The following is a 27,977-nucleotide window of genomic DNA, read 5'->3' on the forward strand; positions in this document are numbered from 1 at the left end:
TACAATGATATTCAGGTGGTATAGAGAGTTCCAAAGGGGAAATTTCACTCTGGAGGATTCTGAGAGGCCGGGAAGGCCACGAACATCAGTTACGGAGGAAAACGTTACTGCTGTGAGGAAAATGTTTGATGAAAACAGGCGAGTGACCTACCAACAGATAGAGGATACTTTGGGCCTAAATGCACCAGCAATTCGTTCGATTCTGCAAGATCATTTGCACGTGAAAAAACTTTGTTCTCTCTGGGTGCCGCATCAACTGACTGAAGAGCAGATGACACGACGTGTGACTTGGTGCCGGGAGATGTTAAAAAAGTTTGATAAGGGACAATCTCGGTATGTGAACATCGTGACAGGTGACGAGACTTGGCTGTACTATTACGATCTACCGACCAAGGCTCAAAACAAAGTTTGGGTCTTTGATGATGACGACACACCCGTAATTGTCAGAAAATCCCGATCTGTAAAGAAGAAAATGATAGCTGTATTTTTCAAATCGAGTGGAATTGTGGAACGTGTCGTTTTGGACACGCAGAAGACAGTCACAGCTAAGTGGTATACTGAACAATGCCTGCCTAAAGTCATTGGATCTATGAAGAACCTGCGGCCAAAGTCAAGAATGGACACCTGGTACCTCCATCACGATAATGCTCCAGCTCACCGCACCAAAGCCTGCACCGAATATTTGACCACGACAGGACTGAAACTTCGAGCACCCTCCCTACAGTCCAGACCTTGCTCCCTGCGACTTTGCACTGTTCCCAAATGTGAAAATGAAGCTAAAAGGGAGGCGGTTTTCCAGTGATGAGGACCTTCTACGGGCTTGGGACAACGAGTGTGCTTTACTCCCTAGTGAAACTTGGCAGAACTGGTTTAAAGATTGGTTTCGGAGGATGGAGAGGTGTATTGAATGTAGAGAAAATTACTTTGAAAAAATTAAATAAACAAAGCTGTATTGCAAAACTTTCCTAGTACCCTTTGTACAAGTAAAATATCATAAGGAAGCTAAATTATAGTTCAAGTGGCACACTAGGAGCCATAAAATGGTAGTGTAAGTGAGCAATTACATTGTAAGAAAACAAATGTCACTTACAAATAATAGATACATTTCTTTCCAAAAAAAAAAAAAAAAAGTCCTTAGTAACAACTGTAAATTATATCACCAAGGAAAAGTTTGCCATTGCTTCCTAAATCAGCTTCTTTCCAAGAATTGACCAAACATACAATGATTTCAGGTTAGTTGATACAAACTTGATGTATGTCTCTCATTAGTCACTCCTAATGAGAATTGGTGGCTACTGTCATTCAAACTTGCATTAGCGAGTCAATTAAAGGTTCCAAATGCCTTTCATATTGGAGGATACTATTTAAATAAATGGTGGCAAGTAAATTCATTTGGTGTGCATTTTCAGAGAGGTATGCCATAGATCCTGTACATTTGTATCATAGACAACACAACTATAAAGTTAAATATGAGACTCTGAAGTTGCTTTAAAACAAGAATGAATTAAATGCATATTTATGATTTAATTTAAATAGCAGACACAGATGCAGAATTGTAATTAAAGCAAATATCTGGAATCTGAAACATTGATATTATGATTTTAAAATATTCAATAGCATAACTGATTTGTATAATAAACAGCGCATAAGGAGATGCAATTATACATAGACAATTTCATATTCCTATGCATTTGTTATATGAATAAGTGATAGCACTGAACATTTTATTATCCACAATACTCATATTTCATGTGACAACTCTACTTTCATTACAATTCTGCATCTTTCTGACACCAAAATTAGGTTTATATGATTAAGTAGTTTATTATATAAATACTTAAATTTCCATTTGAATACAAGTTTTCATTTATGCCTTCGACTATCTGATACATTAAAAAAAAAAATCAGTCTATCAACTGGTATGAATCAGTGATTCTCAAACCATAGAGCAAAAAGACTTTAAATTATGTGCAGTGTATAATCATCATGCTAAATACATAAATTGCTACAATCACCATTTTGTAAAAATGGTGATTCACATTTTTTACAAAATGGTGAGATGCGGCTGTTAGTAGCAATGCTTGATTGCAACGGGGGGAAATGTTTAGATTGGACTGCAGGAAGTTTTATTTTAGCCAGCGAGTTATAAATTACTGGAATAAGTTGCCTTCATGGGTGGTAGAAGCTGACAGTTGGGGGAAATTCAAAGGTCATCTGGATAGTACTTTCGGGTAAGGGAAGAGCATAGGATGATAGGTTTAATTTTCTTTTTTTTTTTTTATTAATTATTATTATTTAGTTATTTTATTTTATTTTTTGTTTTTAATCATTGTTTTGTTTGGATTTTTTTTTTTTTTTTTTTTTTTTTGGCTGGTGCAGCATAAGCCATAGGCTTTCTTGCACCATGCGGCCGTTACTAATACTAATATGGGTTGAAGTTTGAAAAACACTGATATAAACTATTAAAATGAATATTAAAAGAATGCATAATTAGTTTCTGGCAGAACTTTCCTGAAATATTAAAAACTCATAGTGGCCTTTTAAGTCACCACTATATACTGATCAATAACCTCTGCACGTAGTTATAAAAGGAATATCTTGTTACATATATGATCTTACACATATCTGCACATACTGTTATAAAGCTGAAACAATCCTTACCAGATTTCTCTGACAATGAGGGTACATTATCTGTTCCTGGTGATGGTAATGCCTGACTAGGTTCAGGATTTACAGAACTCGTTGCAGAAGAAACAGAATGACGTCGTTGGCTATAGTGATTTTTTACATGATTAACTGAAAAGCAAAATAAGCAAAATGAAATGTGCAATTCAGCTGGCTGTAACAGTGTGAGGATATGACACAACATTAATTATCAGCTAGAAACTTTTTTAGGAAGAAACAACTAAAAGATAAAATTAATTGCAAATTATATATTCATCAGACTAAATGAAGAAAGCTAGTAAATTAGCATTTTATAAATATTTACTATATATCTTGCATGATATTTATAAAATAAAATACCTGATAATTTACTTAAACATCTGTTGTTGTTTTGGCAGAGAGGAGATACTATAACATGGAAACAGATTTTTAGGTGACACAGACTAGCTATTGGAGCATAAAAACACACTTATGCTCTAAAATTTTCTAGTGAATTTTTTTTTACTGGTAGCAAATTTATAAGTGTCCATATCTAATGACTGTGCAACCTTCAGCATTTGCTCATTTATCAGCATGTGAAGCCTGCTTCTTTTAGTGGCTGGGGAAGGAGTTGTGCAAATGGTAGAGAGGGATTCTTTGGGAGCTGAAATACATCCTATGAGAATACTGATAGTAGCAGTGAGCCTTTGCTTGGATACTGAGCTATGCAGCTATGGAATTTTTATGGATGCAGCAGGGCCATAGAACTTCTGATAAGGAGAGGAGTGAACCATTATTATCAGCTTCCGACTGGAACAGCCAGTATTGTGAAGTGTATGACTGTTTGAGGGTTGTGGTGTATACAGAAGCCCACATTTCTGCTCATTGCAGAGCTGCTGAGTAGACAACTATTGTTGCATACTTCCTCATGATGCTAATATCCCTGATGTAAAGGAAGTGTTGCTTAGTTTGCCATCTAAGTTTGGCCATTTTGAGGTAAAAAGGATTTAAATGATTTGTGACAGCTCAAGCTCAGAGTCAAAAACAACTCAAATGTCAGTGTGAGTGAACACATAGGGATCTGAGTGCCATTATGCAGCAATGAAAAAAAAAAAAAAAACAGACTATATTGGTTTGAAGGAAAAAGTTGCCTAGGCTGATTTTTCTGGATTGAGACAGAGTCCAAATTGATGCAGAGGGGTAAATCAAGGATGTTACAGTTGTTAGTAAAAGCATAGCCTTTATGTCCCTTTCATTAAGTTCTTCACAATTTAAATGTGGAGTGTTATTCAGAAAGTGTTCAAGTGTTTCTTTATAGAAGATACAAATTCATGGAGAAAAAAAAAAAATAATAATAAATAAAGATCCATTTAATAATGCAGAATCCATCCATGCAGGTTTTTGTGAATGGTAGTAAACTGGTAATGGTGAAAAATTTATTTTTAAAAGCTCCAGGATTAGTTGATTTACCAACAACAAAGCAACAATTTGTAAGTTCCAGATGCACTTTTGCAGGTGGCTACTATGATCTCTCTCTCTCTCTCTCTCTCTCTCTCTCTCTCTCTCTCTCTCTCTCTCTCTCTCTCTCTCTCTCTCTATCATTTTTGTGGGTAATATCTTATAATTTATACTTTTTAATTCATATTATAAAGTTGTTTTCCTAAGTTTATAGTTGTTTCTTTGTTCAACTCAAAGAAACTCATAGCACACTTTCTCCATCATAACAAGTGAAAAGCATATCTGTGTGAGGAGAAATTTCAATTTATTAAGGAGGATCAGGCAACCCACAAGTTGCTGAAAGCAGTGATGTGTGGGTAGGTCACACGACATCAAACACCACAGACTTTCTTAAAGTGCTTTTGTTAAGGAAGAACCTTCACAGCAATAAATAAATATGAAAATTCTTTTCTCTGTAAAATTTCTTCCAGCTTGTTGCATGACTTACTGCCATGAAAGCAAAATAATGGCATCTGTGAAAGAAGCCATAAATAACTTATGAATGCATCTATCTCATATCACTCTTTTTAAGCTTCGCCACTCCAACCCTCAACACAAACTGCATACCTTTGAGTAATGTAAAACTATTATTTCTGCATAGAAGATGGCTGCAAAAAACATGGGACCATGCCAGGGCTACTGGTGTTTTTATTTGTGGGCATGAACCACATTTTATTTCTGCATACAGTAATAACCCCGAAGTTACACGATAGGTGGGTCCGACGAAAATCGCTTAAGTCGAATTCGCGTAAGTCGGGGTACAACTTTGCATATAAATACATATAAATTTTGTTTAATTGGGACCAAGGACTAACAAAAACACTAGTTTAAAAGAAAAATATTTAATAAAATTGCAGTCATTTATACTAATAGTTAGTTATTTATATTAATACAAATTATGTATTAAAAAAATAAATGAGTTATGTAAAAAAGTTATTTTGACGTCGATGGCTTCATAAAATCTAACAAATTCGTCTGACGACACAGCACCTTTTTTTTCATGCAGAATTTCTTTGTAGCAAGCTAATAAATTTTTATTCCTTGCTTTGTAGCCATAACGCATTCTTTGTTGGAGTCTATATTTTCTAAAATTTTTAAGCCCTTTTCAATTGAGCTGAGACCTTCTGTCAAGCTTGCAATTGTCATGTGCTTTTCTGGTGGAACTGGGTCTGAAGTGTCGGATAATTCAGTGACATTAGCATTAGCATTAGTAGAGGCATTTGATGCAAGAAAGCAAGCTTATGCAGCATCAGCCAAAAAAAAAAAAAAAAAAAAAAAAAGTAACATAAATAAATAAAAATAACCACTTCCACTTCACCCCTCTGTTCGTTCGAAATACCTGTCCAGCTGAGCCTTAAACTTATTTAGGCTATCAACTTCCACGACAAGGGATGGAAGTCTGTTCCACCCACCAACCACCCGCTGGCTAAAGGCAAATTTCCGCACATCTATCCTACATCTGTCTTTCCTCAATTTGAATTTATGCCCTCTCAGGTGATTTTTCTGAGCTAGAGGAAGAATCCCATCAGCATTGAGCATGCTCAAACCATTCAAGGCTTTGTACACCTCTATCAGATCACCCCGCTGGTGCCTAGTTTCCAGACACTGTAATTTGCAAAACTTAAGCCTTTCTTCGTAAGAGAACCCCTTTGTCCCATTCACCAATCTAGTTGCCCTTCTCTGTACTAGTTCCAGCAGCTCTACATCCTTCCTGAAATGAGGCCTCCAGGCCTGTATACAGTACTCTAGGTGTGGCCTGACCATTGCCTTATACAAGGGAATAATCACCTCCTTATCCCTGCTAGAAAAATTCCTATATATCATTGACAATACACCATGAGCTACTCTTGCAGCTCGTCTGCACTGCTCAGAGAACTTCATATCTGCCTGCACCACCACCCCCAGGTCCCTTTCATTCTCTACCACTGTCAGTGTAGTACCACAGAGTTGATACGTTGCTCTGGGGTTGCTGTTTCCCATATGTAGTACTTTACATTTGTCAATGTTAAACTTCATTTGCCACCTCGAAGCCCATCTGCTCAACCTTTCCAAATCCTGTTGCAGCAGCATAGTGTCAGTAGTGTCCTTGACAACCCTGCCAACCTTCGTATCGTCTGCAAACTTGGACATTAAGCCTGATATACCATCATCAATATCATTTATAAATACAGAAAACAATAAAGGCCCCAATACTGAACCCTGAGGGACTCCACTAATAACATTAGTCCACGATGAGCAGTGTCCATTGATTACCACTCTCTGTCTTCTCCCCCTCAACCACCCCTTTATCCATAGCAGCAACTTGCCTCCAATGCCACACTGCTCCAATTTGTGCAGCAGTCTTCCATGTGCAACAGTATCAAAAGCCTTTCTAAGATCCAAGTATATAATATCAAAGTTATTCCCTGCATCCAGTTCTTTTGTGACTGCATCATAGTATCCAATCAAATTGGTCAGGCAAGACTTCCCCTTAACAAAACCATGCTGTGTCCTAGCTATAACTGAAGTCTTGTCTAGATGATCCTGCAGTGCTTCTTTCACCAGTGCCTCCATTAATTTTCCGGGAACAGAAGTTAAACTCACAGGTCTATAATTACTTGTGTCAGCCTTTGATCCCCCTTTGTGAATTGGGGTCACATTTGCACATCTCCAGTCAATGGGTACCTCCCCTGAGTCCAAGGAAGCTCTCATAATTATGGCTAAGGGTTTGCTTACCTCCTTTGCTGCCTCCTTTAATATAACTGGATAGATCCCATCCACCCCAGGTGCCTTTCTTGTGTTTATCTTCAACAATTTCTCCTCCACTTTGCTGTCAGTTATTACAAGATTCTCTAGCTTACTGCTAGAGTTGAATACACCTCTGGCATTCCCCTCGCTGAATAACTCCTCATGTGTGAATGTCGATGCAAAATATTCATTTAGTTTGTTAGCTACCCGAGCAGGGTCATCAACAGTTGACCCATCGATCTCAAGTGGACCAATCTGATTCATCCCCTTCCTTCTAGAGTTTACATAAGTAAAGAACTCTTTGCTGTTTTTCTTCGCATCCCTTGCCAAGGATCTCTCGTAATCTGCCTTCGCCTGCCTAACCTCCTTTGTAACTTGGTTACAGATCAACTTGTATCTATCATAGGCGTCCGTGTCACGTGTTAATTTGTATGTATCCCATGCATTTTTCTTCTCTGCCATATGCCTCATTAGTTCATCTGACAACCATTTAGGCCTAAACCTTGAACAATATTTCTTAGTTGGTATGTAAAGCCTAGTAGCTTCCACGATACGTTCTTTGAATGCTTCCCATTTTGAATTTGCTGTTGGCAGTATCATCAGTTGATCCCACTGTATAGAATTTAAATACTGTCTCAGTCCATTGTAGTCGCCTTTACGAAAGCAATACCCCTTCCCTTTACCCCTAATGGTAGTTACCTCTTTGAGTAACTCCCACTTCAGCACACTGTGATCACTGCCACCAAGTGGTTCATTTATCTGCAGATTCTTAATGCATGAAGAATCACTACTGATAATCAAATCAAGAGTATTACTCCCTCTAGTTGCCTCCCGAACATGCTGATGTAGAAAACAATCATCCAATAAATCCACAAAAGCCTTGCTACTGTGTGAGTGACCAGCCCCCAAATTCCAGTCAATATCTGGGAAATTAAAATCCCCCATTATAAGACTCTCTGATTTACTGGCCCACTCTATTTCTCCGAACAGTTTCTTATTATACTCATCAGAGTCATTAGGCCTATAGCACACTCCTACTCTCAATTTTGATCTCCCAATGCTTATGTCACACCAAACTGACTCGACACTGCACTGTCCAGCGATGTCGACTGGCTTCACTTCCTTGGATTTTATGTGTTTTTTAACTAATAGCATAACCCCTCCTCCCTTCTTATCCTGTCTATCCTTTCTGTAGACATTGTACTCCCCAAATTCCAGTTCTGCATTTCTTATATCTGTGTGACACCACGTCTCTGAAATCCCCACAATATCTGCCTTTGATGTTTTGAGCAATACCTCAAATTCATCAAACGTGACGTTTTGCTCACGCATCTCTATGAGCTCATTCATTGTCAGCTCCTCACTATGTGAATCCAACAGCTCGTTGACATCATCACCATTGACTTCCAAATCTAATTGCCTGGCAAGATTAACAACTTCTATCATATGAGCGACATGATCAGTTTCTGGCATTGTTTTCGTCTTGTTTTTGAAAAAAAAAAAAATGGACAAAGTTTCTTTCAGGCACCATTCAATGTTTTTTTGTGAATTTCATTCCAAGATTCTTCAATGATTCTTACGGCATCTAAAACATTGAATTATTTCCAAAAATCTTTAACAGATCTCTCACTATTTTGTCTCATAGCTTCATTCAGACGTGCAAACGAACGCCTCGTGTAGTAGGCCTTGAATGTTTTGATGACTCCCGGGGTCCATCGATTGAAGCAAGCTGGTTGTGTTTTGCGTCGAGGCAAAAACACAACTTTCACACGTCGGTCGAAATTAATTAGGGTGGCAGGAGGGTGACCGGGTGCATTACTTAAATAATAAAGAATGCAACTGTATTCTGTTTTGTTTCTAATAGGCTTATGTGCACACACAGGTAATAATTTTTTTTTTGGTTATATTCATTTTAATCAACTTTTTTTTTATCTAATACCTTCCAAGTTAAACACATGGATGTCTATAGGCTCATGGAGAAACTAAAGAGAACAGAAATAAATTAATCCAAGCAATAAATTCAAAAACAATTTAGAAATAAACTGAAAATGAGGAAGAAAATGCACACTTACTAGAAACAAAGACAAAATAAAACCTCATTATTGACATGTGGAGGTGTTCATCAGGTCTGCAGAATGCCCTAGATGTATTAATCAGATATTTATAAAATTTTATGTGTAGCTATAGATGCAACTGTGTAATGATATTGCATCACTGTACTTCATTTATTTTTTCACAAATATTTGGAAACCATACCTGTTGAAATCACCAAAATGGAGAAATCAGAACTTGTTGCTGTTATTAAAGCAACTGCATTTGAAAGGCAAATTTGCAACAAAAGCCTGTACTGAAATTCTGGTAGCATTAGGGAACTGTTGCCAAGTGGCATGCAAATTTTATTGGTGGAAGATAGTTGTATGAAGATGTATGCCATTTAGATCAATCAGCATAAATGATTTAAATATAATAGCAATAATCGAAGAGACAATCATGAAAAATCATCAAATGACAGTTAAATATATTGCTGATGCTTGTCAGCATATCTAAAAAAGTGCTTTCAGCTTACTGGTAAATTACTTAGACTGAGAACAGTTCCACAAAAGCTAACCAATCACCATAAAGCTTACTAGATGGAAACATCAGAACCTTTTGGAAATTCAGGTAGGATTCTGATGTTTCCATCTAGTAGGCTTTATGAATGAAGCATGGGTAAACAACTTTGATCACAAGTTTAGGCATCAATGCATGACCTGGAAACAAATATCTCTGTTACCCAAGAAATTTTTATTGCCCAGTCAATAGGGAAGATAATGGCCTCCATTTTTTTTTTCGATCAAAGCAATTACAGGCCAGTATTTTGCACAATAATAAGTAAACTGTGTAAAGCCAGCAATATGAAGCAACAAGGAAAGTTGCATTGTGGTGTTCTTTGCAATCCGAAAAATGCCTCAGCACACAAGTCTCTGTTACAATACTTGCAATTGTAGATGTTGTAACAGTGCATTTTTGCCAATGTTAAATATCTATGATCTTTGTCCTTATTCTTCTGACCCCTCGTGGCCTGGAGGAACTGAAGGAAAAGCATTGCCATTGTGGAGCAAAATAGCTCTTAAACTTAGCTTTGATGAGTCTATGAATAGCCTCTAGTCCTGTGGGTTGTGCTCCACATTCAAAAACTTAGATAGCCTTCACAAGGATTTCATTCAGACAGAACAATGTTGTGTTTGAGAGACTTGGCTGCAAAGAAGGGCAGTTAATTTATTTTTGTGCAATATAAAAAGATTCGAGTCTTGTTGGGATAGGTGTGCTGCAGTTCAGGGCAGCTATATGGATACCGATGATTTTCTTTTCTTTTTTTTAAAAGCTGAATTTTTTCAGTCATTCTATAAGCTTTTTACAGAATGACTGAAAATTTTGTTTGGCCATCCTCAATTTATAAATAGAACCTTATCTTATTTCATAATACTCACTTTACAATGGTCAGTTTTGTGATCATCTGTTTTTATGTCAGTTTATCATGCAGAAACAAAGGAGGCAACAAATTAAGTTTTTTTTTTTTTTCTCTCTCTCTTTTTAAATGATTAACTGAGACATTTTTTAATCATCAATATTGTGGTAATTTTTTTTTATTATAAATAAGTTTTTTTAAGCATCTTTCAGCACTTTTTATCATTTCAAATACAATAAGAGGTTGTTGTCAAATGTTGGTTATTCATATCTGTGACATTACACTGTGCTTCAATTCGACTGGACAGAGCATGGCAACAGCTAGTCACCTGTCCATACATTTGTCTTTAACTATTCAGCTATTTTCCATCTGTCTGAATGAATTAAAAATTTCTGCACAGAAACAATGCAGGTATCAGCATAAGAAATAATGCTAGTGCTGTCAGTGATAATAAAAGGTATTTCTTAACTGAAATATAAGATAACTGAAGCTATTGAATATGGTGTATCAAACAGTAAAACCAGTCACACAATTTAACCACCCTTTTATGAGTACGGTGTATATTAATAAATATAAAGTAGGAATTACAAGCTCTTAAAAAATAATATCTTTCACTTTTGGCTTCATGATGAATTGGTACCTAACTTGTCATAATACCAAGGGGCTACCTGTACCAAAAGGCTACCTGTACCAGAGGTTGTTGTCAAATGTTGGTTATTCATATCTGTGACATTACACTGTGCTTCAATTCGACTGGACAGAGCATGGCAACAGCTAGTCACCTGTCCATACATTTGTCTTTAACTATTCAGCTATTTTCCATCTGTCTGAATGAATTAAAAATTTCTGCACAGAAACAATGCAGGTATCAGCATAAGAAATAATGCTAGTGCTGTCAGTGATAATAAAAGGTATTTCTTAACTGAAATATAAGATAACTGAAGCTATTGAATATGGTGTATCAAACAGTAAAACCAGTCACACAATTTAACCACCCTTTTATGAGTATGGTGTATATTAATATATATAAAGTAGGAATTACAAGCTCTTAAAAATAATATCTTTCACTTTTGGCTTCATGATGAATTGGTACCTAACCTGTCATAATACCAAGGGGCTACCTGTACCAAAAGGCATGTATACCACTGGTAGGATCATAGTAAATAAATTTGATGAAATTGAAGTGCTGGTCAAGACATCAAAAACATTGTTGGGATATCAGCGATGTGGTGTCACACAGTTATAAGGAATGCAGAATTGGAATTTGGTGGGTACAGTGTGTACAGAAAGGATAAGAAGAGAAGAGTGGTTATGCTGTTATTTAAGATACTAATAAAATCTAAGGCAGTGCATCCAGTTGACATTGGTGGGCACTGCAATGTTGAGTCAGTTTGTTGTGAAATAAGCATTTGGAAAGCAAAAATGAGGGTGGGAGTGTGTTATATGTCTAATGACTCCACCTACCTAACTGACGGCACTCCCAAACCAGTCCACCTACACTAACAATAACAGTAATTACCAATAGTTAACACCTAGGTATTAACTATCAAACATGAGACCTGGATCCAACAGTACTACAATACAGATGAAGTATACAGGGAGTGGACAAAAATAATGGAACACTTGATGTGAAAGTAGTAGTTTTTGTAAAGGCCATGTGATGTATTTATGAACATGCAGTGATATTTTTTATTTTTGTTTCTTGCAGGTAGTACTGTGAAGGAAAGATGACAAAAACTGATGTTTACTTAATGTAATATAAAAAAGGTAGATGAGAAAAATTATCAACCTGTCTGAATTCCAAAGAAATCAAATTGTTGATACACATTTAGCTGGGGAAATCAGTGACAAACTGCTGATTTGATTAATGCATCCAAAGTAACTGTACTGAAAGTGATGTCTGCATTCACCATAAATATAAAGGAGAAATTGCAGGGGAAAAAAAATAATAGCTTTCATTTTTGGCTTTATGGTGAACGAGAACATAACTTTTCATCGAACTAAGGGAATACCTGTACCAAAGTTAAGAAATCTGGGTCTCTGGTAGAGTACAATCACCTACCTAACTGGCTGCTCATGGAAAAACAAATTCTGTTACAACAAAATTGTGGCAGAAAATCAAAGCTGACTGAAAGAGACAGTCAAACATTGAAAAGGGCTGTAACCCAAAAACAGAGAACTACTGCTTCAAAAATAACTGCTGAACTTAATGAGTTGTCTCAGCGATCTAGTTTCTAGCTAAACAGTTCGACAAGGATTTCATGTAGCTGAAATTTATGGCAGTTGCTATGGCCAAGCCACTCGTTAATGCTAGAAAGAAGATGCAATGGTTTAAGGAGCACAAAAACTGGACACGTGATTGAAAACATGTCATATTTTTAGATGAATCATCATTCCCACTTTTTCCAACATCACAGAGAGTTTTTATGTTTGGCAAATGTCAAAGGAAGTGCATCTTTCCTAACTGTCTTGTGCCAACCATCAAACGGAGAATCAACAATAGTTTGGGCAGCAATGTCTTGGTATTCTTTAAGTCCTGTCATCACACTGAACAGGTGAATTAACTGTCACTGATTACACTATTCAACAAAAAAATTCTTTGAATTTGTTTCCTTTCTTAAAATAGGGCAAACTTTACTAATTTTGGGTCGAGAAAAATGAATATGACTTCAGAAATTTTTTTATTAGTTCTAGTTTTTGAGATACAGTACTTTTGCTATTGTCTAAGAATATAGTAATTTCAGTAGTAGTCGGAGTGAAAAGTAATATTAAAACAATCTGATGTTTACATTTTCTTGATACAACGTAAATCATAGTTGTTTTTAATTAAAACGTAAAAAAACTGCACAGGAACTGAAAGTACTTTCTCAAAATGTGGCCTATTCACGACAGCGGCTTCTTTTCGCTTGTATTCCACTTCCGTGGGTTACTTCAGAAATAAAAAATAAATTTTTTATTTTTATATCTTCTTTCCATTGCTGAAATGTCTTGGTGGAATCACTCACTGTGCTCATCACTCATTGCACCACAGTTGTTAGGGAAGAAGTCAGATGAGAGTCGAGAACGCAGATTTTTCAGTGACATGTTGGAACCTAATTAATGATACCTTTCTAGAAGGTTGTTCGTGGCCTGGAGGAACTGAAGGAAAAGCATTGCCATTGTGGAGCAAAATAGCTCTTAAACTTAGCTTTGATGAGTCTATGAATAGACTCTAGTCCTGTGGGTTGTGCTCCACATTCAAAGCTGTCATCAAACCATTGACATCACAGCAGGCAACAAGGTTGTTTTCACTTTTAAAATATGGAGTCAAAGCATTCTGCCTGATCCTGCACATGGACACCTTGATATTTTGGTTGCAGAAGATTCCACTGTTGGAGCCTTGATTCCAGAAGCTCTGCTTTATCTTTTGATAGATTTAGGTCTCGAATTAAATCACTTAGTTCACCTTGAGTGACCCATTCGGTGACTCAGGTTCTGGCACAAAATCAGGATCCTGTGATGTTGAAGGCCCAGGTTGACCATCATTCCTCACACTGGCCCCATCTTCATCAGACTCCAAAGTGTACTCTTCTGGAGGGTGAGGTAGAGGGAGACCATCCCCATGTGCCACTGGTTGAATAGCTAATGGGATGTTGGGGTATTCTACAGTCCACTTCCTTTTTTTTTTTTTTTTGACATGCCATGCTAAAGAGGAGGCACCATTCAGAAATAAGTAATTTACATAATTTGAAGGCTCCCTCCAAATCACTGGGATGGCAAAAGGACATTCTTTGTTATTTAACCATCCATGGAGATTTACAGCACATGTGTTGTAGCAAATATGAGGTGCCCAGGGTTCGTCTTCATCCACTACCTTACAGCCAAAATAATGGCAGTAGGCTGTCTCACATCATCACACACATAACAAAAATTGTCAATGCTGCTAACACATTTGAGGCATCCTGGATTTTTACATAATTTTTGTCCATAAACCTGGAAAGAAAAAAAAAAAAAAAAAAAAAAGAAAGAAATTAACTTCCCTCATAACATCCCTTGCATGGCAGATGATACACAGAAATAATTAAAAAAAAAAAAAGGCATATTGGTTCCTGTTTCAGCATTACCAACCTATCTATTCTCTAGACTTAAATTCCTTAGTATTCACCAATATTCCCCTAAAACATAAGAGGGGCTATATCATTGAACCGAGAGCTAACTAAGAGTTTTAAATGTTATATTTGTTTTTCTCATGCTGAAATTAAGAAGACAGACTATTTTCAAGCCAGAAACATTTTGGGTGTTGACCAGTGTTATTTCGATATTCTAAGTGACCAGGTTCATCCCATGGTGCAAATACTGTTTCCCACAAATGATGCCGTGTTTCAAGATGATAATGCTTTAATACACACAGCTGTGCAATATTGGTTTGAGAAGCATGAAACTGGGACTAAGCATATCCCATGGCCTGCGCAATCGCCAAACTTAAGTTATTGGGCCACTGTGGGCATATTTGGAGAGAAGAGTGAAAAGTAGATTTACTCCATCTTCATCACTCAAGGAACTTGAAACATTCCTCATTAAGAAGGGTAAATATTCCTTTTAAGACAGTTCAAGATGTATTGGAATCTATTCAAATTACAATACAAGCGATTTTAAAAACAGGTATGCTTTGATATGGCCCAACACTATATCAGCACATACCTGTAATTCTTATCACAGGTGTTGCCATTTTTTTGTCCACCCCTGTGCTTCTACCCAGTTTATGCAAACTTATCAATATAAATCTTCCTGTCTTTCCCATAACAACACACTTCCCCAACTCATTAACTTCCCAAGATTCTTTAACATACCTCTTTATCCAGACAGTACTATATTCTGAGCTCCAATTCATTTTTGGCTTTATGGAGAACTAGAATCTAACCTGTTCACGTGTGGATTGCCTGCAAACACAGTGCCAACACCATATCACTCCTTTTCCCCAGTTAAACTAGATGAGGTGGACTGAAGAAGTGTCCAGTCTAAGGACAAGGGCATCAAAGTTTGCCCTTGATAGTAAACTTGGATGCTCACAACATGCCTACTCACACTTTTCCTTTCAATTTCCTTCCCCACAGTTCTCTCAACTAACGACCTTCCTCTGCTATCCCACTGTACTGTTTTGAAATTCTTCCACCATTCAGTTACACAAAGAAAACCCACATTATTATAAGTCCATCCCCTATTGAGGGTACCTGCTTGATTACTGGGTTTTCCCTTACCCATATCTATGATGGGCATGAGGGATGAGTGGCCCACTGAGAACCAGTATGCATTGATATGCCCTCGCTCAGAGTCAGTGCATGACTGCTTGGGCAAGATAACAGTTGACTGTTATAGCCCCAAATATGACACCGCCTTGCAAGAGTAGTCCCTCCGCTAACCACATCTACTCACTAGCCTGCCCACTGCGGTGCACAAATTAACAGATGACACATACCATCTACTAACCCTGCCAATACCCTTTTCTAGAGTACAGAAGGTTTCTACTCTAAATAATACATAGATACTACAACCTATTAATCACTGTTAAACCACTCTGGTTAACCTACTGACCATAAAGACCATAAGTTTTACAGACACACAAAATAAAAAAAAAAGATGAGGGGGAGAAAATGAATACAAGAGTAAAAGATCTTAGACCAAAACCAATTAGGATTAATAAGAGTAAGAATAGCTGTATGTATACTTTGTGTGTACACCAATGATAGAAGCATAGTAAATAAATTTGATGAATTTGAAGTGCTGGTCAAGTCACTGAATGCAGATATTATGAGGATATCAGAAGTGTGGTATCACTAAGATATAAACGGGTGCACAATTTGAATATGGGGAGTACAATGTGTAGGAAGGACAGACAGGAGAGGAAGGGTACTATATTCTTAGTTAAGAAGTACATAAAATCTAAGGTGGTGCATCTAGTTGACATGGATGGCCAGTGCAATGTTCAGTCAGATCACTGGGAAAGCAAAAATGAAGGTAGGTGTGTTATGGACCTAATGATTCTGATGAGTACAAGAAACAACTCTACAGAGATATAGAGTGGGCCAGTAAATTAAGAAGTGTCTTATAATGAGGGAGTTAACTTTTCCGATGTTAAGCAAGGCTTTTGTGAATTTATTGGATAACTGTTTCCTATGGCAGCATGTTAGAGAGGCAACAAGAGAGATTAATACTCTTGGTGTGTGTGTGTGTGATAAATGTAATTTTAAAATAAAAGTTTCAGTTGATGAAAAATTAATAAGTCAGGTATCATAGATGCACCTAAAAGCACAAAGCAGCATTAAAGGATGCAAAAATAAGTATATATAAACCGATATATTAGATAAATATGCATAGATGGAGTATGCATAAAGTATGCATAGATAAAATGAAAATTACACAAAGTGCAGTGACTAGAAGGGTAATGATAGTAGAAAAATAAGTATAGTGGATATGTAAAAGGTGAAAGAATGTCAATATCCTAAAAGTTATGATGAATTAAGAAAATTATGGGCTGAATTACAAAACCAATAGGAGGTGAGTGAACTGTAAAGTAAAATACAATACAAATAAAATAAAAATAAAATAAGATAAATTAAATTAAAATAAAATAAAAAGTGGTAAAACTGTCATCAGATATGGGAGTACATATTTAGATAAGTCAAATACAGGTAAGGCAAATATGCAGAATCTGATGTCAGCTGAAGTAAATATTGATACATGGTCAGGTATTTCAACAGGGGACTACACCTGATCATGTATCAGGAACTGCGTTTCTATACTTGTCCATAGTAGTAGAAGAAAGGTGAAAGGCCAAAAAGCAAAAAAAAAAATACAATTAGCACATTCTTATTCAGTATGGACAAGGTACTTATACAATGGAGCGAGAGTGCAGTAGCACACGCTCTTTGAGTAGACTGGGGTTCAAGCCCATGACTGCTGATACGGTCGATCTGCCAACCAGCACTGGACCAACGTGGCAGATTATGGTCCTTTTCCCTCAGCATGAATTGTTGAGGAGGCTTCCATCCTGCAGTGGGTTGATAATGGCTGCATGTTACTTTTTTTTTTTTTTTTTTTAACTTATACAATATATCTGAGATATATATATATATATATATATATATATATATATATATATATATATATATATAAATATATATAAATATATATATATATATAAGATACAGTATATCTGCTGACCTTTTGCCTCATCTGTTTAATCGCTTATTTCCCCGTCACACAGGTGCAGTTCACGTTGACGACTTCACACCTTTCTCCCCTCCACCAGGGGCTACTTCAACTGACATATATACACCACACATGAACTTTCTGCTTTCTCCTTTGGTCTCTGATGACATTCAATGTATTCCGGTCAATGCACACAGTAAGTTTTCTTGTTTTGCTTTCATTTTAGATTTTTCATTTTTTACAGGATTCTATTGGCATGATCTTAGTTTTTCAGCTTAACTTTATTATTTATTTTCATTATTTTTTATATTTTATTTATTCTTTAATTTTTATTCTTCCTTTTGTTCTCTGATGGGTCGGCTATGATGTATACGTATACTTTTAACATGTACATCATAACATAAACAGAGACCTGGCTCCTACGATTTTCACTGCCAACCCTTTGAAGAAGTAGCTAGGACCATGGCTTTAGGTACTTACACTAATTATGCTTATGTTAATTTCATTTTAATTTCGGTTATCTGTTTTTTGGCATACATGTGCTCTCAATTCTTCCATGGTAATTACACCTGACAGTTCAGCTCTCCCACCTAATACACTGATAATAACATATTTATTTCTATTTCACATTATGGTTGCCGGTTTTTCTACTATTACTAATAGTACCCCGGATCCATAACCCAGTTTAATATTTTAAATTTTTCATACCTTTCTTGTTTGGTAAGACTTTCAGTAATTTCATTACATCTTATATATATATACACACACACACACACACACACACACATACACACTATCACTGAATTATATTAATTATTAACATAAGTTATTATAATAAAGTGAATAAATAAATAAATAATTAAGCATTCATTTGAGGCAGCGACATGCAATTCCTCCATATGAAGCTGAAATACATCCAATATTTTAAATTAAATAAAATAAAACATAAGCCAGTAGTATGGCAAAAACTGTAGAGTGAAAATTAACATAAAAATAACCCAAATAAACAAACGAACGAAAAAAAAAAAAAGGATAGATATAAATAGTAGCCCAGAAACCCTAGTATAATTTTGAACTTTAAATCCAATTAACAAAATCTATACAAAATTTAGGAAAATGCCAATTACATATTAATTTAGCGGTACCCCCCCCCCCCGAGAGGTTACCAGTTTCGAAAGACATGAAATATCACCAAAAGAGGGTTAAAGGAACTACCAAACGATAAAATCAAAATAAATTAGACTGACCATCATGCCCCATATCGACAGAGGACCACGAGGCCAATAATGGTCATGGAATCGCTGCATTTCAATCGCTATACAAATCGTCGCCATGGTGAAAAGATCGAAGTACCAATTCACTCTCCCTCCTCCGATCGCTCCACCAATGCAGAGGATTTGCATGGCATTGGTCCTTATGCAGTGAAAAATAAATTATAGAACAGACAGCACTCTAGAGCAGAGCCACACCACTGACATACTGTAAGCTGAATCAGCTTATATAGAAGAAAAAGGAAAATAGATGGCGGCACAGGCATTGCTAAATTAGCATATCGACCCATTACTATTGAATTATATTAAATGTTGACGAAAGTTAAATTATAATAAAATGAATAAATAATTAATTAAGCCACATTCATTTAATTTAACTTTCGTCAACATTTAATATAATTCAATAGTAACGGATCGATATGCTAATTTAGCAACGCCTGTGCTGCCATATATTTTCCTTTTTCTTCTGTATAAGTTGATTCAGCTTACAGTATGTCAGTGGTGTGGCTCTGCTCTAGAGTGCTGTCTGTTCTATAATTTATTTTTTGCTGCATAAGGACCACCGCCGTGAAAATCCTCTGAATTGGTGGATCGATCGGAGGAGGGAGAGTGAATTGGTACTTCGATCTTTTCACCATGGCGACGATTTGTATAGCGATTGAAATGCAGCGATTCCATGACCATTATTGGCCTCGTGGTCCTCTGTCGATATGGGGCATGACGGTCAGTCTATTTTATTTTAATTTATTTTGATTTTATCATTTGGTAGTTCCTTTAACCCTCTTTTGGTGATATTTCATGTCTTTCGAAACTGGTAACCTCTCGGGGGGGGTACCGCTAAATGAATATGTAATTGGCATTTTCCTAAATTTTGTATAGATTTTGTTAATTGGATTTAAAGTTCAAAATTATACAAGGGTTTCTGGGCTACTATTTATATCTATCCTTTTTTTTTTCGTTCGTTTGTCTATTTGGGTTATTTTTATGTTAATTTTCGCTCTATAGTTTTTGCCATACTACTGGCTTATGTTTTATTTTATTTAATTTAAAATATTGGTTATATATATATATATATATATATATATGAGACAGGCTATCCACATAACCTATATTGTAGCTGAAGCACTAGGTGTTTATTGTCATGCGCTGGATGGAGAAACAAATGGAAAATCCTGGTAGATGCACAGAAACAAAATGTTCGTGGCTCTCACATTTCATGCATAAAAGTTGCTCTCTGAGAAGTTCATTTTATCAGTTTACTAAATAGATACAACATGAATTATTACTATATGCTTATTATATCAATCAAAACAGAAACAAGAAATGTATTACGTTTCAACTGTTATTAAAATCCGGGAAGAAATAAAGCACATTATGAAATTGTAGTATCAGCATACTACATCTGAGGTACAGTTATTTGTTTAGTTTATTACATCAGACCATGAAATGTGTTGCTTTTCACACACTGATTACAAAGTATTAAAAATGTTAGAGTGAATGAGTGAAAAAAGGTTGAGGTATATGCAGAGAGGTGAAAATGATTACTTTTATATATCATTAGTTAATCAATTAGTAATTAATTGGTGACAAGACAATTAGTTATTTACTTTTCACTTTTATTAATAAGAGAAAGAAAAAAAATTCAATTTAAGAAATTGAATGTGCCTAAAATTTCACGCACAGTGCTTAACTTGTTCATTTAAACAAAACCATATATGATTTCTATGATTCTTTAATTCTTACACAAATGAAATGCATTACTTACTTTCTCCAATATTGTTTATGAGCTAGAAAAAAATAAAAGATGTGATAAGAATTCTTTAATTTATACTAATAAGAGTCCTTTCAGAAAATAAAAAAATAAACAAACATGAGATTCAGTTATTATGAATATAAACTATTATGATTTCTTTTTTGTTAACAAGTTCACTTATGAAAGCAAATATGAAAAACTTAACTAGCTTGATAATAAATCTTAATTTTCAATTTAGGAAAAATTGAAATTTTCACTTATTTTCATTAAGCGAAATGTATGAGTACTCATGTAATCTTTCTAGCTATAGTTAAATCATGATATGAGTTACTCACCTGCCAAAGTCAAAATATGAAAAAATTTGGCGTTACAATACTGTGAAAAGTAGACACAACTAAGCTGTATATAAGATTGTGTCAATTGATAGCAACAGCCTTGCAATTGCAATTGGCATGTCACATTGCTCTAAAGCAGTGCTTGAAAAGGAAAATATTAACAACCTGAATGCTAATTTTTTTTTTGAAAGTTTATCCAATACTTGCAAATATTATTACCAACTCTCACTGGTTCTGAAACCCAGATGAGACATTTATTACACATCTTCTATAAAAAATACACATGACAGTGATCATCTTTACATTCTGATAAACTTTTCTGAGAAGTGTAACAAATGGAACACTTTCAGTTAATTTTTTTTAAAAAGCAAACTTAACAGGTACTCTTTGTACATGTTTCAAAAGTTTTATTAAATGCTGTTAAGAAATAGTAAAATTGCAAATTATTAATCTAGTGGATATTATCTATCCTGTACATTTCAACAGCTGTATTTAATAAGAGTTTCCATGATATAAACTAATTTGCTTAATGAAACCTTCTTTACATATACTTGTAATTAGCATATGCAAAACAGTACAGTAATTAATAAATCCCAAGCAAAAAGAGCTAGACTTCTATTACCTGAACCATTTTTAATACTTTATACAACCTTTTTTGTTCAAGGTAAACAAAAAAGGTTCCAAACATATTACTCATATATGCTATCAAACTATTTATGTGATAATGCTAAATGTGCACACACCAAAAGCAAGCATAATGATCAGCTCATTGCTAGTTTTCAGTGAATGTAATCACAAAGATATGTGACATGTTTACATTCATCAAACACAAGCAAGTGCTCAGCTGCAATTCTGGCTAATGCATTCACACCTATATGTATTTCTAAACCATGAAGAATAGCAGATGTACAGCCCAAAAAAAATTAAGTATTAATAATTTGGAACTGATTCACTATTTTTTTACAAACCATTTATAGACCTAACACTTAGGTAACTGAGGATTAAGTTTCTAAACAGGTCTTAGTTAATTCCCCACAAGAAAAAGCTAGTGGCAAATTAACCAGGACCCAGATCAAATATCCACTCCTCAGAGCCATGGTGTAACCTGTTAGTAGGGAGCCAGCTTCAAGAATACTAAGCAAATTAGAATGATCCGCCAATATGTCTCACCATTCTCATTCGTGTTTCTGAGGCAACAAAAATTTGGCTGCTTTGGAAACACAAATACCATTCAAAAGTTTGCATTCTACCCATGGCATCACCAACCAAATGCTTGTTTAAAAATTTCATGTCTCCAAAACTGCTTAGTCAAGTTTGACAAAATTTGAATTCACTGTTCCTTAATCTGCCATCTTATTCAGCTAAAAAATCACAATGTCCACTCAAAAGAAACATACTTAAAACACTAACTGCACAAAAGCACAATGACCTATTGGCACAAAGCTCTCCACACTAACTCACAATGAATTAGTTCATGCTACCAGTCTAGAAACCTTTAGATTTGCGCTGTGTGTGTTGCACGCAAGTGTACACATTGTCATACCATTAATATCCGGATACCTGCATCTACAAATAACATATTTACAGGAAAACTAGTAAACACTGAAACTCAGCCTTTATGAACACCTTCTAGTTTCTGTGGAACACTTACTACCAGTTTTTTGTAAATGCCCTCCATATTTTCATCATTTGGCCTTCAGAGGTGACCAGTTTAGCTCTGATTATTAGGCAGTCTCTCCTTACAAGCACCCAATGATCTAATTCTCCCTAGAGGTTCTCTGTAGGATTGAGGGCAGGACTTTGGACTGGCCAGTCCAACTTTTTGACACTCGTGTCCTCAAATAAGTCAGTCACAATATAAGCAGTATAACATTGAGTGCTGCCCTGCTGATACAAATATGGGTCCTCCCCTGATGTGCTGCCACAATGTAGATAACACATTACTGTCCATAACATCTAGACAGATGTAAGAATTGTTTTGACAAAAACAGAAGGAACAGGTGATAGGAAACAGAAAGGACAAGAGAAAACAGAGTGGTTATCAATGGACACTGCTCTTTGTGGATTAGTGTTATTAGCGGATTCCACCTGGGTTCGGCGTTGTGCCTACTGTTGTTTGCTATCAATAATATTGATGAAGCCATATCAGGCTTAATGCCCAAGTTTGTAGATGATACAAAGATTGGTAGGGCAGTTAATGACAGTAATGAAGGTATGCTGCAACAAGGTCTATAAAAATTAGGCAGATGGGCTGAGAAATGGCAACTGAAGTTTAAAAGTTTAATATTGACAAATGCAAAGTACTATATATGGGTAGAGTTAATCCCAGAGCATTATAAAATGAAAAAGACCTGGGAGTAATTGTGCAGTCCAATATGAATTTCGCTGAGCAGTGCAGACAGGATGCCATGGGGTTTTGTCAATGATATACAGGAATTTTGACAGCAGGGATAAGGAGGTGATGATCCCAATGTATAAGGCAATGGACAGCCATATTTTGAGTACTGCATACATATCTGGAGACCTCATTTAAGAAGGATGTAGAGCTGCTGGAATGGGTACAAAGAAGAGCAATGAGATTGGTGAGAGGAACAAAGGGATGCCCTTACAAAGAAAGGCTTCGGTTCTGCAAACTACAGTGTCTAGAGACAAGGCACCTGTGAGGTGATCTGACTGAGGCATTTAAGGCTTTGAATGGCTTGAGCAAACACCACTGATGGGATTCTTCCTCTTGCTCAGACTAGTATTAGTAATGGCCACATGGTGCAAGAAAGCCTATGGCTTATGCTGCACCAGCAAAAAAAAAAAAAAACAAACAAACAAACAAGAAAAAAAAAGAAAAAAAAACAAACTAATTATTAATAAAAGAAAAGGAAATTAAACCTATCATCCTATGCATTTCCCTCACCCAAAGGTACTATCCAGATGTCCTTTGAATTTCCCCAAACTGTCAGCCTCTACCACCCATGTAGGCAATTTATTTCAGTAATTTATAACTCGCTGGCTAAAATAAAACTTCCTGCAGTCCAATCTAAACACCTCCCCCGGTAACTTCAATTTATGTCCTCTAGTTCTAGCATCATTTATAATCTTGAAAATTTCGTCTTCATTCATTTTACTGATGCCTCTCGGAGCCTTAAACACCTCAATCAAATCTCCTCTAAGGTGTCTAGTTTCCAAACTCTGCAACCCACATATTCCAAGTCTTTCTTCATAAGGATGCCCTTTTGCCGATATCACCAGGCGAGTTACCTGTCTTTGCACCCTTTCAAGAAGCTCGATGTCTTTCTTTAGGTGCGGTCTCCATACCTGAACACAGTATTCCAAGTGTGGTCTAACAAAAGCCTTATATAATGGGACTATGCACGAGGGGGGGCATAAATTCAAATTGAGGAAGGATGGTTGTAAGAAATAGATGTGTTGTAGTTTGCCTTCAGCCAAAAGGCGGTTGATTGATGGAACTAGCTTCCATTCATTGTTGTTGCACACTCACTGTATTGGTGCTGACATTTGTCAAAATTGTCAAACTGAGGGTCTTGTGTGTTGCAACATAATTAATCTGCATTTCAAGCTGCTGACAATTCTGTCACACTGTCAACTTCGGAGGTTTTGTGGTCATTTTGTGATGGCTTCAGCACCAGTCCGCTTCCATTTGCAGATTACATCAATCATATACCTAGGGTTCTTCAGTGCCATGGAAATGTCACAGACTGAATGCTTATGTGGCACCCCATTATCATATCACACTGGAGGACTATTAATTCTGTCAATCAAGGTAGCTTTGCATAAGTTGTAACTAACTATCAGCAGAGGGGTGTCTGGATACTGACACCACTCTGCTGATAGTTAGCAGAGGGGTGTCTGGATACTGATAGGCCAGTGGGGGGGGGGGGTTTATTGAAACAAGAAACCATTTTATGTAATAATTCAAAATGAAATGAAACAATGTTTAAATTTACCTTAGCAATAGTGTCAGTCACATGTGAAAAGCATAATTGTGTACACAAAGCAGAATATAAAACAGTAACACCTTATCTACCATGTGGCTCCATATCTATCAGAATGCCGCCTGTAATTACTTTGCATAAATAATTTGTGGCTTCCAGTATTATTCAAGTAAGACTTGTGTATAGTTAGTAAAGTACAGAGAGCAACTGCCATTGATCATGCACTGCTAATTAACACACAACAGATGTTTCACTCATAGACCTATTGGAAAACGTGCCATCACTGCTGAGTTAAGTAATACAATGTCAATTAATTCCAAAAATAGGAGATTTATAATACACAGAAATGTATTATTACCAGATATGTATATAAATTTCTTACCTGCAATAATTAGTGCCCTTCAACTGGCACTAATTAAAGCATTAAAAGCACAATTCATTAATTATAACAACTAAGGCTATTGTCCATAGACTAAACACATGAAAGCAAAAATCTTGAACCAACATGCTACCCTAAATGGTAAGTTTTAAATTTCAATAGTATAATAAATTTCTGCAGTCTTTAAAACATCTTAAATGAAATTAAGAATAGAAGTGTTGATTTAATCAAGTAAACATTATAAATACCTCAGTTATTTTGTCCTTATTCCAGACAAAAAATGGTGTTTTCCCTAATTCTTCATCATATTTCCTTTCTACTACATATTGCTACACAAAAAAAAAAAGAAAGGAAAATAAACAAACTTAGTCATTTATGTATTTTATACATACTTCCTCCAATATCAAATTCATTATACTTCAAAAATGAATATTAAACTTCTTCAGTTACCATATTGCAGGTTTTCAACAAAAGAGCAATGTTCAGACAATCTTACATTATCATAAACCACCTTTTCTTTATATATTAACAAAATAAAAATAAAAAATTTATGAGTGCATCACTTGGATGTTTAATGGGCATAAAATGGCTTCACTTCTGCCAATTCACCTGCCAGGAAAGAAGCTTCACATACATATACACACACTGTGACAATGAAGAAAGCTGTCTTCAAGAATCAGACTTGTATAAATCAGAAAGAGAGAGAGAATTTTCATAATAGAGATAATAAGTCTCACTCAGAGTGCAAATGACCATGCATTTAATTTGAAAGGTGCAACAAGAAAATGATTACTAAATTCAGGGGATTTAGATATATATTTAGATATCCATATTTAAAAAAAAAAATAAATAATATATATATAAGTCATAGGTAGAGCCTTATACACACTGTTTTTATTTACCTGTCTGCAATGTGAGAGAACTTAATGTTGAATTATGCAATTATTCCTAAACCTTTAACTCTTAATCACCTTAAATTTATCATTTCCCTTATAGCCTAATCTGGAATTATCATTATTTAAGGCAGAAACTTGCATTTAATATTATTGTGGGTTTTTTTAGACCATTACAACAATTTACCTAGTTGTCTTTGATTAAGCCCATCCTAGTTATGGTTTTTAACCACCATTTTAGTCTTTGTATAAACTGGAAACTTTGAAATCAAACTTGTTACACCTTCATTAGTGTTGCATGTACAAGTACCACCTGTCTCTTTCACATAATAGATATTTTTAACCACTCTGTCTCCTACCAATTAACTATCCATTTCTGCCCTGGAGAAAGTTTGCATAAATTGAAGAAATTCAACTGCTCCAGTGGCAATGACTGAGCAAAACTTTGGTTTCATAATCTGTTGGATGTTGTAATATAAAACAAATGTCCATATAAATATATTGTATAAAAGTAATTTGAAATGTTTAACACAGGAAGCATGAGAGAGATGAAATAAGTGATTCCATTAACTAGATAAAAACCCATATTTAAATAAAACTGAATGGAAAAAAAATGTACCCATGAATTTCAAAAGGCAAGGAATAAAGTAGGCCCTTTAAAACATCACCATTGTACAAACTAAAACTGAAGGAACAAATTCACTGAACATGTCGAAGTTTAACCTTATATTAAAAAGAAATCCTCTATGACAGGTAGATGATATTAAATGAATATGCCTTCCATTTTGAAGAGGAAAGCGAGTAGATGGAGAACAAACCTGAAGTGTGATGAATGCTTTTTGGTAACCTTCTCAAAGGGGGAAGAAATATTTCATGAGTATTTTTATGTCCATGGGACATTCCATTGCATTAGTAGGATGGAAATAATGAAGAGACCAAAATAAAAAAAAGGATGCAATCATATTCTCATTACCAACTTGTGTCAACAAAGGATGCCATTGAATATATAATGGGAAAGACAGTTGTAGAATAGATGTGCAGAAGTTTGCCTTTAGCCAGCAGGTAGTTGATTGCTGGAACAGACTTCCATCTGTTGTTGTTGAAGTTAACAGCGTAAATAAATTTAAGGCTGAACTAGACAAACATTTGTATTGACTGTATGGGTGAAATGGGAAGAGTTTTTTTTTGGGGGGGGGGGATGATGCTGTATAGTGTAAAAAAAAAAATTTTTTTTTTTTGCATCATATGCCTCAACTAATGCTAATTTCTTCCAAATCCAGATTACAAAAGCACAAAAATTTGTTAAATATAGCTTCTGAGAGAGAGAGAGAGAGAGAGAGAGAGAGAGAGAGAAAAGAGAATCAAAGAAGCAGAATTAGGTGCTTATTTCTTAGAAATAAAACATTTTATAGAATTTAATCAAATAATGATACTGGTAAGTAAGAGACAAAATTCAAACTTGGAAGAAGTAAAACAAAGGTCAGTAATTAAAACTTATGAACATTAATCAACTTTTTGGCTGATTAATATTCATAAGTCTGTAATCCTATCAGAGGAATGGAAAATTACAACCTGTGTTTTACAAAATCCCCCCCCTTCTTCCTATGAGCAAAACATTTACTACATTCCCCCACTTTAAAACATAAGTTTCTCAGGGCATTTCTCTAAATCCCTTTGAAGAAGGTGATTGAAAAGTATTTGCCATGCTTTGTGTAAGAACTCCCACTTACTTGCCTTTTCAAATGCAAGGCTGCTTCAGTTTTAGTGGTGAATAGGAGGTTAACTTGAAATGCTCAGTAAATTTGTCCCTTTGGTTTTAGTTGGTACAATGAAAAAGTTTTAAAGATTCTACTTTATTCTTGGGATGGATGTCACGTTTGAAATTAGAATGATTTA

The 27,977-nt window shown here is 35.6% G+C and overlaps 1 protein-coding gene across 1 annotated transcript in view; it reads right to left on the bottom strand.

Moving 5' to 3' along the window:
* LOC150082261 (spermatogenesis-associated serine-rich protein 2) overlaps window positions 1–27,977 on the bottom strand; it is a 269,773-nt gene that overhangs the window by 11,576 nt on the left and 230,220 nt on the right. The window contains exons 11-13 of the mRNA XM_090380081.1: window positions 25,437–25,517; window positions 20,540–20,561; window positions 2,662–2,796 (exon numbers count right to left, since the gene is read on the bottom strand). Of these exons, the coding sequence (XP_090236207.1) occupies window positions 2,662–2,796; window positions 20,540–20,561; window positions 25,437–25,517 (238 nt within the window). The remainder of the gene's footprint in view (window positions 1–2,661; window positions 2,797–20,539; window positions 20,562–25,436; window positions 25,518–27,977) is intronic.

Source organism: Mastigoproctus giganteus, chromosome 8 (genome assembly GCF_048544385.1).
Source record: "Mastigoproctus giganteus isolate SK-2022 chromosome 8, ASM4854438v1, whole genome shotgun sequence".
NCBI lineage: Eukaryota > Metazoa > Arthropoda > Arachnida > Uropygi > Thelyphonidae > Mastigoproctus > Mastigoproctus giganteus.